This window comes from Pipistrellus hanaki, assembly GCF_964339955.1.
Source record: "Pipistrellus hanaki genome assembly, chromosome: 20".
NCBI classification, from domain to species: Eukaryota; Metazoa; Chordata; class Mammalia; order Chiroptera; family Vespertilionidae; genus Pipistrellus; species Pipistrellus hanaki.
In genome coordinates, this window is record NC_140522.1 from 11,372,978 (window position 1) to 11,387,711 (window position 14,734).

At 63.8% G+C, this 14,734-nt stretch overlaps 1 protein-coding gene and 1 long non-coding RNA gene across 2 annotated transcripts in view; both read left to right on the forward strand.

The window, feature by feature from the left end:
* Positions 1 to 3,059, forward strand: part of KIF26B (kinesin family member 26B) — a 285,433-nt gene extending 282,374 nt beyond the window's left edge. Inside the window, 3 exon segments of the mRNA XM_084868813.1 lie at positions 652 to 854; positions 1,809 to 1,959; positions 2,805 to 3,059. Coding sequence (XP_084724939.1) covers positions 652 to 854; positions 1,809 to 1,959; positions 2,805 to 2,953 — 503 coding nt within the window. The 3' untranslated portion in view covers positions 2,954 to 3,059.
* Positions 3,060 to 3,211: 152 nt separating this feature from the next.
* On the forward strand, positions 3,212 to 3,755 carry LOC311614269. Its single transcript, XR_014793609.1, has 2 exons — positions 3,212 to 3,285; positions 3,346 to 3,755. It is a non-coding gene; the product is annotated as an uncharacterized lncRNA (long non-coding RNA).
* The last annotated feature ends 10,979 nt before the right edge of the window (positions 3,756 to 14,734 follow it).

Genomic DNA, 14,734 nt, shown 5'->3' on the forward strand with positions numbered 1-14,734 from the left:
GACGCCCCGGTGTGACCTCACTGTGGCCCGTCCCGCCAGGGGCCCAGCGGGCTGTGTGAGGCGAGTGTGGGGTGTGCACAGCTCAGGGGGACTGGACTGGTTTGCTGGGAGGCCCAGCCGTTAAGGGTCAGTGCCGAGCGCCCGGTGAGGGGGTCAGTGCCGAGCGCCCGGTGAGGGGGTGGGTGCCGAGCGCCCGGTGAGGGGTGAGTGCCGAGCGCCCGGTGAGGGGTCAGTGCCGAGCGCCCGGTGAGGGGGTGAGTGCCGAGCGCCCGGTGAGGGCTCAGTGCCGAGCGCCCGGTGAGGGCTCAGTGCCGAGCGCCCGGTGAGGGGGTCAGTGCCGAGCGCCCGGTGAGGGGGTCAGTGCTGAGCGCCCGGTGAGGGCTCAGTGCCGAGCGCCCGGTGAGGGCTCAGTGCCGAGCGCCCGGTGAGGGCTCAGTGCCGAGCGCCCGGTGAGGGCTCAGTGCTGAGCGCCCGGTGAGGGCTCAGTGCCGAGCGCCCGGTGAGGGCTCAGTGCTGAGCGCCCGGTGAGGGCGCTGGGTGTCCCAGACTCTCCTCTGCCGCCGGCTCTGCGCCGGGCCACCGCGGGCATCACAGGAAACTTGTGTAAAGATGGACGTTAAGAGAGAGGAACTCTGGGCTCAATCCCTGCAGGTTCCCAGAGGCGGAGGCTCATCCCCGCGCTGTCCCTGGACACGCCCTCGCCCGCCAGAAAGCCGGCGCCGGGCGCGGGGCTGCGCTGGGTGGACGGGCCGCTGCGCAGTGCCCCGCGGGGCCTCGGCGAGCCCTTCGAGATCAAGGTCTACGAGATCGACGACGTGGAGCGGCTGCAGCGGCGGCGGGGGGGCGGCGGCAAGGTGGGTCTCCTCCCGCAGGGGTGGGGTGTCCCCGGCAGGGCCCGGGCAGGGATGGGGCAGCGCGCCGAGGGGGCTCAGGCCCAGGGAGACTCCCTGCCCGCTGCCGGGTGGACGGGCTCGGTCAGAACACAGGGCCCGGGAGGGTTCCACGTTCCCGTCTAAACCTTCTCAAGGCCCCAGCACACAATGCAGCGGCTTTACATGTAGCAGGTGCCCGGGGTGGGGTGTCTGAGCTGAGAGTGGGCTGGGGTGGCTCCAGTCCCCCACATTCCCTGTGGCCAGTCCTTTCCTCCTCCCCACTCACTTCTTCCCACCACCCCCTTACCTCTCTTCTCTCCCCCCACCTCCTGCCTCTCCATCTCTCGCCTCTCCCCCACTTCCCCCTCTCCCCCCACCTATCCCTTCTCCAACCCCCTGCCTCTTCTCCCACTTTTCACCTCCCCCCTCACCTCCCCCTTCTCCCATCTCCCCCTCACCTCCCGCCTCTCCTCCCTCGCCTCCTCCCTTTCCCCCACCTTCCTCCTCTCCCACCTCCCGCCTCTCTCCCCACTTCCCCCCTCTTCTCTCGCCTCCCCCCTCACCTCCCCCTTCCCCTACCTCCCCATCTTCTCCCTCCGCTCCCCCCACTTCCCGCTTCTCCCCCCACCTCCCGCCTCTCCCCCCTCACCTCCTCCCTTTCCCCCCACCTTCCTCCTCTCCCATCTCCCGCCTCTCCCCCCTCCTCTCCCCCTCGCCTCCCGCCTGTCCCCCCACTTCTCACCTCCCCCCTCACCTCCCCCTTCCCCTACCTCCCCATCACCTCCCTCCGCTCCCCCCACTTCCCGCCTCTCCCCCCTCACCTCCTCCCTTTCCCCCCACCTTCCTCCTCTCCCATCTCCCGCCTCTCCCCCCTCCTCTCCCCGTCGCCTCCCGCCTCCCCCCCCCACTTCTCACCTCTCCCCGCCACCTCCCCAGGAGGGCGTGGGCTTCAACGCGAAGCTGAGGACCCTGGAGCGCCGCCAGCAGAGGATCGCCGAGGTCCGGGCCAAGTACGAGTGGCTGATGCAGGAGCTGGAGGCGACCAAGCAGCACCTGATGCTGGACCCGGACCAGTGGCTCAGCGAGTGTAAGGCCGGGGCCGCGGACGAGACCATCACAGCAGCAGAGTTCAGCTCCTCCCGGCACCGGCCTCTGGCCTCCAGAACGAGCCTGTGTGACCTCCCTGTAGCCGGGGTGGCTGGTGTCTGTGTCCGAATCCCAGGGCCTCGGTGCCCATCCCACGGAGATGGGCACGCGTAGAGGGTGGGGCGTGGGCAGCGGGAGGGCTGCGAGCATCGCTCTTGCAAGGTGACAGCTCTGGTCTCAGCCCGGAGCCCCTGCAGTGAGGTTCCCTCCTGCTCCCGGCCACGGAAGCACGTGGCATCTAGCCGGAAACCGGCAGGGATTCCCGGGCTCCGCAGGGGAGAGCCGGTCCTGGGGAGGCTGCAGGCTGTGCAGAGGCGAGGCGAGCATGTAGCGAGCACAGGCACACGCAGCGGTTTTCACTCGGTGGAAGCCGGGATGGGTGGCCGCCTAGAGCAAGTCTGTCTGTGAGCGCCGGGCTCCCTGGTCCTCACCGTTCCCTTTGCCACAAACAAAGCCCAATCTGGTCCCGAACGGCTGCGCCGATTGGGGACCCGATGGGGGAAGACAGCGTGCAGGGCAAAGGCCTCTGCCCTGACAGCTCCTTCCCGTGGCCCCCAGCCCTGCGCCTCCCCCTGCACACGCCACCCCTCGCCCTGCCCGGAGGGGAAGCACAGCGGCACATGGGCTGAGGGAGGATGGGGTAGATGGTGGTGGGGGAAGCAGCGAGGGCCAGAGCCCTTCTCACTGGCTGGGGGGCAGTGGCAGGCGAGGCGGGCTCTGGGTGATGGGCAGAGCTCTGGCCAGGCCGCGGAGCCTGGTCCAACCCGCCTCCCTCTCTCCCCGCAGTCGACCTGGAGCAGGTGTGGGAGCTGGATTCCCTGGAGCACCTGGAGGCTCTGGAGTGCGTGACTGAGCGGCTGGAGAGCCGTGTCAACTTCTGCAAGGCCCACCTCATGATGATCACCTGCTTCGACATCACCTCCCGGCGCCGGTGAACCAACACCGCCGCCCGGCCCCGGCCCCAGCCCGCAGCCAGACCTGCAGCCAGGTCCCCGCTCCAGGCTCCCCGGACCCGCAGCCAGGCCCCCGGACCCACAGCCAGGCCCCTGAGAACACAGCCAGGCCCCCGGACCCACAGCCAGGCCCCCGAGACCACAGCCAGGCCCCCGGACCCACAGCCAGGCCCATGGGACCACAGCCAGACCCCCGAGACCACAGCCAGGCCCCCAAGGCCCGTAGCCAGGCCCCCCGGGCCCACAGCCAGGCCCCCCAGGACCCACAGCCAGGCCCTAGACCCGCAGCCAGGCCCCCTGGGACCCACAGCCAGGCCCATGGGACCACAGCCAGGCCCCCGGACCCACAGCGAGGCCCCCGGGACCATAGCTAGGCCCCTGGACCCACAGCCAGGCCCCCTGGGACCACAGCCAGGCCCCCGCTCCAGGCTCCCAGGACCCACAGCCAGGCCCCCCCGGGACCACAGCCGGCCCCCTGGACCCACAGCCAGGCCCCCCAGGACCACAGCCAGGCCCCCCAGGACCACAGCCAGGCCCCCCAGGACCACAGCCAGGCCCCCCAGGACCACAGCCAGGCCCCCCCGGGACCCACAGCCAGGCACCCCGGGACCACAGCCAGGCCCCCGCTCCAGGCCCGTGCAGGCGGTGCCGAGACCACGGAAGGATGAAGGTCGGAGGCAGGTCTGAGTGACGCTGAGCGGTGGGTTCCCGTAGGAGAGGTGCCAACGCCGGACACGTGTGCGAGGAGAGAGCGGCGGGAGGCCAAGGGAAGAGGAAGCCCCGTGAGACTGAAAAAGCACTTTGAGGAACTTTCTGGAACCTGGATCTGTGGGTCTGTCCACAAGAACCGCTGGTAAAGGAGACCTCCCCTGGGCCTGGTGTGGCGAGGAAGCAGGCGGGCGTGGGCCGCTGTTGGAGAGCCGAGAGGCCGCCGGATCGTTGCCCAGAGGACTGATTAAGTGCCTTCTAATCTCCCGTCACCCGAACGTCCCGTCTCCCCCGTGTGCGCAGACGGTGCTGGTCGAGATGCAAACAGCAGAATGAGCAAGCCGCCCTGCACTGCCCCGCTCGCTGCACCTGGTTCCTGGCTGTTTCTGAGTGACCGTGTGTGTAGAGCCGTTTCCTCGTCGGTGTTGCTCGCGAATAAATGTTAACCGTCTCTCACGGCTCCTGGTGGAGACCCAGGCGGTGGCCGCGGCCGGGGGCCCGGGGGCGCCGAGCTGGAGAGGAGCGAGGGCTCAGTGTCTCCAAGGCCCGCGGGTCCCCGGGGGCAGGGGCCGGTCCGTGGCGTCCCTCCACGCCCCTCCCGCGCACTCAGGTTCCGTTACCGATCGCCCGGGTGGTCAGGACCCTGTAGCACTTTGCATTTTCATCCCAAAGACTCTGGACTGGGAGCCTGAGCCAACACCGGAGCCGTCCTTCTGGGCTGGAGGATCGTGCGTGGACTGCAGCAGGGGTTCCGCCGACCCCCGAGGCCTCCGGGCGTGGACTCACGGGGTGGGGAACGGCCACCTGCGGGCCGTACGCCATGGGGGTCATGTGGCCTGGCCCTGCGGAGCAGGAGGGGTGAGTGAGTTACACATAGGACCGAGCAGAATGGGCTGAGTTTTAGGTTGATACTTGTGTGTGGCCCACAGGGGATGTGATAAACATGCAATGGTCGGAAACAGGTTCGGCACCTCCCGCTTGAGAGCAAGAAGGGACTGGGGGCCGCACACACATCCTGTCCTGACTGCTGCTCAGACACAGACGGCCCCGGTCCCCCGGGGCCCACAGCCCCTCCCCGGAAGGCCGGCCTGTCCCCGCCTGGGCGCCCGAGCGGTTCCCATCACACCTATGAGCACAGACGGGACCGGACATGTGGACTTGAATGAGCGCTCAGAGGCAGAGCTTGGATTCCGTGCCTGAAGACTGCCCCGCCCCCACGGTTCAGGGTGAAGAGGAAGCAGGAGCAGCAGGACCAGCCCGGGCCCCCGAGCGGGAGCGATGCTGCCGCCGGGGATGAGGCCATGCGCCCCGCGATGGCGTGCGGTGCGGTGGGCGATGTCACTCTCCCCGGGAAGTCTGTCCCCGCCTTCGAGTGGGTGTCTGATCGGGGCCCTCAGTGCCCCCGGTTCCCGGGGAAGCTGCCGCCCCCTTTGGCCTCCTCCCCGTCGGATGGGCCTGGTTGTCGTCATCTCGGCGGCTGTTCCTGGCGCAGGGCCTGGTGTGAAGGCCGGGTCGGCCCCGTGCTGGCAGGCGGGCGGGGACCAGGCACAGCCCGGTGTGGGGCCCAGAGGCAGGAACATGTCAGCTGGAGCCGAAGGCTGTGCTCCCGGTGGGCGGCCCAGCCCCCGTGCCCACACCACGCAGGACGGCGGCTCCGGGGCGGACACGGGGCACCTGTGCTGGCTCCGGCTCGGTCACGCTGAGTGAGGAGCGCTCCTTTGGGCTTCAGTTCCCATGCTGATCCGGCCGGGCCACCATCACGTTTCTCCGGGTTCCAGGTGAGGCGGCAGTCGGCCGGGGCGGCTGTCTGTCCTGGCCCCCTGACCCCTTGCTTCCCAAAGACCGAGGAGCGGATGCTCTTCAGCCCTTGTTCAATCCCGTGAGAGACGTGGCCGAGGAGCTCTCCTCCCGCTGAGACCGGACGGCCCGTGGATTTGCCGGCTGCTCTTCCCGCTGGGCACTGCCCCTCCTTGAGCACGTCCGGAGGGGTTCCTCACTGTGAAAGGCCCCGTGCTTTAGGTCTGGAAACTGGGCCAGAAGAAACGCGTGGGGAGTTCTGTCCACGGCCAGCCGGTGCTGGATAAACTGTCTGCCCCGTCCCTGGAGCTGCCCACGGCGGAGGTGCATCTCAGCAAGCCGCCCGGAGCCCCGTCTGCCAGGCCGGCCCTGCCCGCTCTCCTCCGGGCGGTGGGGCAGCACAGGATGCGCTGCCAGGGCGGGGAAGGGCCTGGCGTGGGAGGTGGGCAGCGCCGAAGGTGGAAGCAGTTCCTTTGCATTGTCATCTCTCTCCCTCCTCCTCCTCCAGCAAATCCGTCAGCATCCATAAAAACCCCTAAGTTGCGTCGCTCAGCGGTCTTCCTGACAAACACACATTTTTTCTATTATAAACTGCTTATTGTTTCCAGATAAAAACACGGCTCCAATCCAGGGGACGTGCTTCCCCATTCAAACGCATCTTCTCCACAAAAAGTTCTTTGAAGATCTCAAGACGCCGGTTGAATCCACCTCTAAACAAACACATTCCCCGCCTTTGGGTGGCCGGGCTCAGAACCAGGGCGTGTCACGGTGGGGGCACCACGGGCGGCTGGAGGCGGCCAAGCCTTCCTTGTAGGTAGCCACCACCCCCCACGCAGAGCCGTCACGTCGGAAATCAGCAGTCGGACATCCCTCAAGGGGACCTGGATTGGAGAAATGACCTTCACAGTGAAAAAGGCTCGTTTTTGAGTCCCCCATTCTGCTAACTGACCCCCATCGTCACCTCGATGGAGGCGGCTGTAGCTACTTGTACTGTACGTCAGGATGTGGCTCTGGAGCATCTCTGTTTCACACACTTATTTGTGCCTCCGCGTCCGTGTGCCTGTGGTGGGCCCGCCGAGGCTGTCCCCACCCTCTGGCAAGTGAGGGGCCAGGGGAGGAAGGAGAAATAACTAAGCCAGGGGAACAGGGTGAGGGCTCAGTGCCACCAGCACGTGCTCAGCTCGAGGCTGAGCTGCTCCTGTGTGAGAGCCAGTGAGGAAGAGGTACCTTCATTCTGAGTTGGACGCTAAGCGGCTTGGACATCTGCCTCGTGGGCCAGGCGGGGAGAGGACCGGCTGGTTCGAAGCTGCGATCTGGAAAGCAGTGGCAGACAGAGTTAGGGTCCTGTGTCCCCTGAGAGCCTCCTGGTGCTCGGAGGGGGTGGGAGAGCAACGAGAGCGCCTTACCTTCCGGCCGCCTTCTCCCGGAGGGAGGCTTACCAACCGAAGAGCGTGCGGGGTCTGGGCCCCTCCCGGGCCGGGGCGGAGGGCTGGGCCGGGCTCACTGCAGGGGCGGGTGGCAGGAGGGAGCAGCGCTGGGGTGAGACACGGCCTGGCTGTGCGGGGCCTCAGGCTCCCCAAGCAGGGTGGGGTCTCAGAGCTGCCCCTGGGGCCGTGTGACGAGAAAGCGGGTAACAGGTGGGTAATGAGCTTTGGAGAAGGGAGAGCTGCGGTGGCGGGAGCCGGGGGCCCCGGTCAGAGACGAAGCAGGAAGTCAGCAGGTGCCCAGCACGGGGCTCCGGGCGGACCCGGCTGAGCCCGCGTCTCGGGCTCCTCCCACGAGGTGTGTGTGCGCGGAGACGCACCACACGGAGGCGCTGGCGTGTGCATGGGGCGGGCGGGTGCATGTGTGCAGAAGGGTCTGCGGTGTGGGAGGAGCGCAGGACAGGAGCCCGGTTCGGACCCGGTTCGGACGCTAGTCCTGTGGCTCTGGGGGATGGCCTGACTTCCCTGGAACCTTCTAGTCTGTAAAGCAGGGGCGTTGTGCTGAAGGGCCTCTGTGGCTCCTGCTCTGTCACTGTGTGTGTGTGTGTGTGTGTGTGTGTACATAAACATGCTTCGCGTAGCCACGGGCCTGCCGGACACTGGCGGCGAGGCCTGCCCAAGTGCCATTTATCGTGTCTGCAACAGAAAGCTCACCACGTCCATGGAATCCTGTTGGCAACGTCAATGGTTGTATTTAATGTCATTGTTGGAGATTCACTGTCGAACTGGATCAAAGATTGGTGCCGTTTTTGAACATTGCGTTCTTAGCTTACAAGTGTTTGCTGTTAAAAATTTTTAATAAAGTTCATTTGTTAAAGTCAGAACGGGAGACTGGCACGGGAGACCAGGGACACGAGCCAGGAGCTGCTGCCGTTTCCGTGTGAAAACGTTGTCCGTGGCATATGAGGTGCACCGTGTTGTCAAAAGAGATCCTGGTGTTAAAAAGATCGAATGATGGTGGCATTAAATGTTCACTTTTATTCTGCTGAGTCATGACTTCCTCCTTATCTGATGTCTCTTTCTGTGTGTGTGTGGGGGGGGGGGGTTGATGGGGAGGGCAGTTGGGCCAGCAGAGGAGGGCACTGAGGGATGACCAGTCTAGCAGAGGGGGGCAGTGAGAAGCAATCAGGCCGGTGGGGCGGGGGGCAGTTCGGAGCAACCAGGCTGGCAGGGGCGATAGTAGGGTGACCAGGCTGGCAGAGGGGACACTAAGGGGTGACCAGGCTGGTGGTGGTGGGGGGAATGACAGTTAGGGGTGATCAGGCTGGCAGGCAGAGGCAGATAGGGGTTATCAGGCTGGGCAGGGGGGGCAGTTAGGGGGTGATCAGGCAGGCAGGCAGGTGAGCAGTTAGGAGCCAGTGGTCCTGGATTGTGAGAGGGATGTCCAAGGATCAGGCCGAAATCAGCAGTCGGACATCCTCCGAGGGGTCCTGGATTGGAGAGGGTCCAGGCTGGGCTGAGAAATTTCATGCACTGGGCCTCTATGTATATATATATATATATATATATATATATATATATATATATATATATATATATATATATCCTTACCCCAGGAAATGTTTATTGATTTGAGGAGGGGAGAGGGGGAGCAGGAAGAGAGGGGGAAGAGAGAAACATGAGTGAGAAACACTGATCACTTGCCTCCCTTACATGCCCCGACTAGGGATGTGTTGTGACCAGGAATCAAACCTGCAACCTTCTTGGTGCACAGACCACACTCCAACCTGAGCCACCGGCCAGGGCTCCGCTGTGGTGACCTCCTTGTTGGCCTGGAGGCACACCCTCATCCACTGTCTCAGGGTCCCCCGGAGCAGAGGCGGCGCTCGGGGCCCATGCCCATAGCCCTGTCACCTCGGCGCTGGTCTCAGCTGCCACTGGTGCAGGTGGGAGAGCGACAGCACATCAGAGACGGGAGAGAGGCCTCCCTCGCTGCCTCCTGGACACGCTCCACCACTCCACGGCACCAGGCACTTCCCAAGGAGCTGGCACCACGTCCGCCACCTGAGCTCACAGCCCAGGGAGCACAGCAGCCTCAGAGCCACACACCCTCCTCCTAGCCTGGCCCTGCCTGCCTCTCTCCCCCCCCCCCCCCCCAACCCCCCGCGGGGCTGGGCTGGACACGCGTGCCTCGGGCTCCCCTCCTTCCTTCCCCCGCATCCTACACAGGACCCTCCCGGCTGCCTTTGAGCCACCGCAGCAGAAGCACAGGGTTTTCTAGAAAGAATATCCTCCTAAGAAGAGCAGAGAGGCCCCGCCTGCCCTGGCCACGCTCCAGCACCTCGCTCTTCCCTTCCGGAAACGCTGTGCACCACATATGACCCGATAGGCACTTGTCCTTAAACCACGAGGCTCTCAAAGTGGCCGTCAGTGTTATTTTTGTCTTTCACCCTTTCCACCCTGTCTGCTGCCTCCGGAAGGCGTGGGCACCGCCCACGGGCACTCTCCCCCGCGGTCCCCGGCACGCAGAGGGCAGAGACGCAGCGGGTGACTCTGTCCCCCGCGCAGCCGACCGTCCCGGCTCCTGGTGAGGAGGTGCTTAGCTTAAGGTGACCAGACATCCTGCTTTTGGCCGGACAGTCCCTATTTTTAACAATTTGTCCCATGTCCCGCGGCGTTTAAAAAAAGTCCAAACGATTTAAAAGATTCCTTCCAAAAAGCGGGACTTTTTTGAAACACCACGGGATGTGGGACAAATTGTTAAAATCGGGACTGTCGCCGAGACCGTTTGGCTCGGTGGATAGAGCGTCGGTCTGCGGACTGAAAGGTCCCAGTTTTGATTCGGTCAAGGGCATGCACCTTGGTTGCGGGCACATCCCCAATAGGGGATGTGCAAGAGGCAGCTGATCGATGATTCTCTCTCATCGATGTTTCTAACTCTCTGTTCCCTTTCTCTTCCTCTCTGTTAAAATCAAATAAAATATACTTTTAAAAATCGGGACTGTCCCCCCAAAAGCGGGACGTCTGGTCACCTTTGGCCCTGGCTGGGCTGCTGCTAGGACACACGTGTGTGTATGCACAGCACTGGGCTCAGCGCCCCCTCTTGGTGCTGGGTGCCCCTGCACCCACGGTGCTTGTCCCTCTAGAGCAGGGGTCGGCAACCTGCGGCTCCGGAGCGCATGCGGCTCTTTTGAACCTTTGCTGCGGCCCCCAGCAGGTCCGACACTAGAGGGCAGATAGCAGGCGGGGCGGGGAGCTGTATCACTTATGTCGCAATGGTTTTGCGGCTCCGAGGTTTTTTTTTTTCCTTCGAAAGCGGGTCCAAGTGGCTCTTTATGTCTTAAAGGTTGCCGACCCCTGCTCTAGAGCATGTTTCCCAAAGTGTGGTAAGCGTACCCCCAGGAAGAGTTTGGTGGGGGTACCTGTTGCACCGGAGTTTGGTGGGATATGCACTGCACCGTGCTTAGCTGCGCCTAATTCTATGTTCTCATGAGAACTAGGGGTACTCAGCGTTAGGAAAATTATAGAAGGGGTACACATATGTCAAAAGTTTGGGAAACACTGGTCTAGAGGGCCAGCCTCGGGAACAAGCCTGGACGGTCCGCTGAATGAACGCCTGACTGACGGACGGACGGACGGATGGACGGACGGACGGACTGCCTGACAGTGGAGAAGGACGGAACAGGAGGGACTGCAGGTCCCGTCACAGAGGCTGCGGCTCTGCGCCTGCCGATGCCCAGCGGCGCTGGAGTCCCAGTGCCCAGGGGAGCCGGGCACTGTGCCCACATGGGTGCAGCCACGCCCTTGGCTTACTGCACACACAGCACGGCCAGCCCAGCCTCTGCCTCCAGAAGCATTGCTCTGTCTCGGATTCCTCGCCGACATCCTAAAGCCACCGCTGGACAAGCTGCAGCAGCCCTCGCTCGGACCCAGGCCCTGCAGCCGGCCGGGGACGAGGAGACAGACTCTGGGCCTCAAGAACCCCGTGCTGCTGGCAGGACCGGCACCTGAAACCCCGGGATGAGCAGGCAAACACCTCCCCTACCTCCCCTCCGTGTAGGGGCAGGCTGCTCCCCACAGCCCCCAACCGGTCCCCTCCCCTCTCAGGCCCGGCCAGGCCTCCCCTGCAGAACAGTCTGCCGAGGGCCCTGCAAGCCTCGCCCCCATGGGAACTGCCCCCCATGGAGCCCCCACGCCCCTCCCCAGCGCCCTCCGGGGGCCTCCCAGCCTGGCCCGGGCTCTTCCGAGCTGGAGGATAAGGCCAGGCTTCGTGAGAGAGGGCACCCAGATGCCCTGGGGGACGCAGCTGCTGCCCTGGGCACATGGGTGCTGGGCAGAGCGCTGCTGCTCCTCCTTCCCCCCCCCCCCCCCCCCCGCGACAATCACCCAGTGCCCTCGCTCAGCCACTGTCCTCCCCCGTCCGCCCAGGCACGAGCGTGGCTTCAGCTGCCCACGATCAGGAGAAAACTCAAAATAAAGGTTTTCTGCCCACCTCCCTCCTCCCCTTCCCCCCCCGCCCCCTGGGGCCAGACGAGAAAAAGGCATTTCTCCCTTTCAACTGGACTTTGAAAAGCTGGAAATAGGAAATAAAGATGACCTTTAAGTCTCACTCCGGGGAGAACTGTTCCTATTATTTTACAGACACACACACACGCACGTGCCCTACAAATCCCGGCCCGGACAAGCCCAGTGGAAGCTGCTCCCTCTGGGCCACCCGAGCCCACTCCCCCCGCCCGTCACCCCAGAGCCCACTCCCTCCGCCCGTCACACAGCCCCCCCGGCCTCCCACACTGCCCCCCCCCGCCCAGTGGACAGCCACAGGGAACAGGCCCCATGGAGGCACCATCCACCCTCTGCTCCTGGCCTGGGCCTTAAACTGTCCCCCTTCCCTGGGTGGCCAGTTGCATGGCAATGAAACGCTGTACACCAGCCCCTTCCTTTCCACTCTGGCCAGTGCCGAGAGAGTCCCGGCTGAAGGAACTATCACAGAGGACGAAGCCTGGGAGCCGCTTCCCTGCCGAGCGTGGCCCGTCCGCTGTCCACACTGTCCACACCGTCCACATTGTCCACACTGTCCACTGCAGTAACAGGCCTCCCGTGGCCCTGGGAGCCGGTCCAGCTTCAGCCACGGCTATGCCCACGGGGCTGTGGGATTGGAGGCAGCGGCCAAGGCAGCGGGGACAGGCGGTGACAAGCAAGGTGTCCCCGAGCCCACGGCCCCCACGGGCCCCCCAAGCAGGGCCCGTCCCGCTCTGCCTGCGCCCCGGCCGCCGTTAGCAGGAGGGCGGGGTGCAGCCAGGGCTGAGCGGGCACCTGGGTCACCGGGCTACTCGGCTCTGAGGAGCTCAAACGGGCCCAGCACCCCCGTCACCCTCCCTCCGCCCCAGGCAGCTGAGCCGCCGCCACGGGAATGCTGGCGGACGTTCTGGCTCAGGGCCCGCGAGGAGGGGCTGTCTGTCCCGCAAGGAGCACACTCTGTCACTGGACAGACAAGAGGCGGGACCCACTGACGGAGGTCCTTTGCGGCCCCCTGAGTCCCCCCCTCCCACCCCGCAGCAGGGCAGTGCCTGCCTCACCCCACAGGCAAGCCCGGCCCAGCCCTCCACACACATTCCCTGTTCCTTCCCGAGGACCCCGGCTGTACCGCCGCCCCAAGTCAGTCTCCGCCCATGGCAGAGGGTCTCCAAGGTCCGTATTGATCCCCAGGACTTCTACAGGGAACGGGGCGCCCACAGGAGCATAAGTAGGTCCCAGGGCACCTGCCAGGCCAGCCGTTCCACCCGGCATGCCCCCGGGGGCAGCGAGAGGCGGCGCAGGTGAGGGCGTGTCACCCAGGTGCCCATCTGAGGGCTGCCTTTAGCCCCCGCACCATCCAGAGGTGAGGGTGAGCTCACACCAGGGACAGGAGGCGCCACGGGGACAGGGGCAGGCGGGGAGGCCTTGAGGAGCCTGGGCAGCGGTCTGGTGGCTGTCATGCGTCAGTGCACACACATTTCCTGCCACCACGGTATGTCCACTGCATGGGACCCGAGAAGACCTCAGTGAGCCAGGCAGACACGGCCCGGACCTCATGGCGCTCACAGCCCAGCAAACCCATCTGCCAGGTCGCCCCTGCCAGGCCCGTGGGCAGCCCCAGGGCATGGTGGCCCCGCTGGGGGGCAGGCTTGGCAGCCTGGAGAGATGCCCTCCTGTGAGCTCCCCGGTCCCCCGGCTCACACAGCACAGTACGGATTCTCTCCCTGAGACAGCGAGGCCCGTGCTCTTCTCTCTCCCCGCTGGCCTGGGGCCTCCCCTCCACAGCGCCTCCATGTCCTCAGGCAGTTAGCCAGCGAGGACCCACCGTGAGCCGGGGATGGCGTCAGCAGCCGAGGCCACAGAGGAAGAGACCGGACCTGGGGCTTTGTGGAGAGAAAGATGAACCAGGAAGCACTTATTCGCTGTGATCGGTTTTCAGGGGGATGAACAGGTGTCTGAAAGGGCCCGGGACGAAAGGCCTCAAAGGTCAGGGGATGGAGCAGAGTGCTCCCGGGGCATCATCGGGGAGAAGGGGATGGAGCAGAGTGCTCCCGGGGCATCATCAGGGAGAAGGGGACTGAGCAGAGTGCTCCCGGGGCATCATCGGGGAGAAGGGGACGGAGCAGAGTGCTCCCGGGGCATAGGGGAGAAGGGGATGGAGCAGAATGCTCCCAGGGCATCGGGAGAAGGGGACGGAGCAGAGTGCTCCCGGGGCATCGGGGAGAGGGTGAAGGGCATGACACAGAAGCAGGGTAAACAGGGGACATGGGAGACAGGGCCTGGGCGTGGCTGGGCTGGAGGGCAGGAGCCCACAGGAGGTGCTGGGGCCGGACGCCATTGAAGAACTCGTTGGAAGCCCAGGGCCAGCGGCTGGCCCAGGCCCTGAGCACCGGTGGGCAGGACCGAATAGCTTGGCCTGCATCTCACAGTGGAAAAAGTGCCACTCAGACATAGGAGGACAGGGCTGTGTGGAAGCCCACTCAGAGTTACTCAGTCCCTGTCAGCGTGTGTGGAGGTGGTTTCTCCAGGTCACACAGCTCCTGGGAGGACGGGCACAGAAGTCTCCTTTCCCCCACATCACACGTCCCCCGGGGACGCCTGCATTTCCTCTTTTCAGGAGGAGCTTCCACTAACCCTTTGTTTTCCTAAGATGCTAATCACCCAACTCACTCACAATCTTTGCCTCCTTTACAGACAACTCCCAGGCCTTCGTGCACATGACCCCAGTAATCAAAACAGCATGGTACTGGCATACAACAGACACAGAGATCAACGGAACAGGATCGAGAGCCCAGAACTACCGTCACGCCTTTACAGTCAACTAGCATTTGACAAAGGAGGAAAGACCTGCAAAGACAGGCTATTCAGTAAGCGGTGTTGGGAAAACTGGACCGGCACATGCAAAGAAACTGAACTAGGTCACCTCACACCATGCAGAAGAATAAACTCGAAATGGATTAAAGACTTCAAACGTTAGAGGGGAAAATTCCTAGACGAAAACATAGGCAGTAAAATCTCCGACATTTCTTGTAGCAATGTTTCCTTTTTTATATATCTCTTCCTGCAAGGGAAACAAAAGCAAAACAAACAAAAGGGACTATATCCACCCACAGTTTTTGCACAGCAAAGGAAACCACCAACAAAATGAAAAGACAGCCCACTGAATGGGAGGACATATTTGCCGATGATGTATCTGATAAGGGGTTGATATCCAAAAATTATAAAGATTTTATAAAACTCAACACCAAAACAACAAACAATCCAATTTAAAAATGGGCTAAAGACCCAAATAGACTTCTCCCAAGAGGACACATGAATG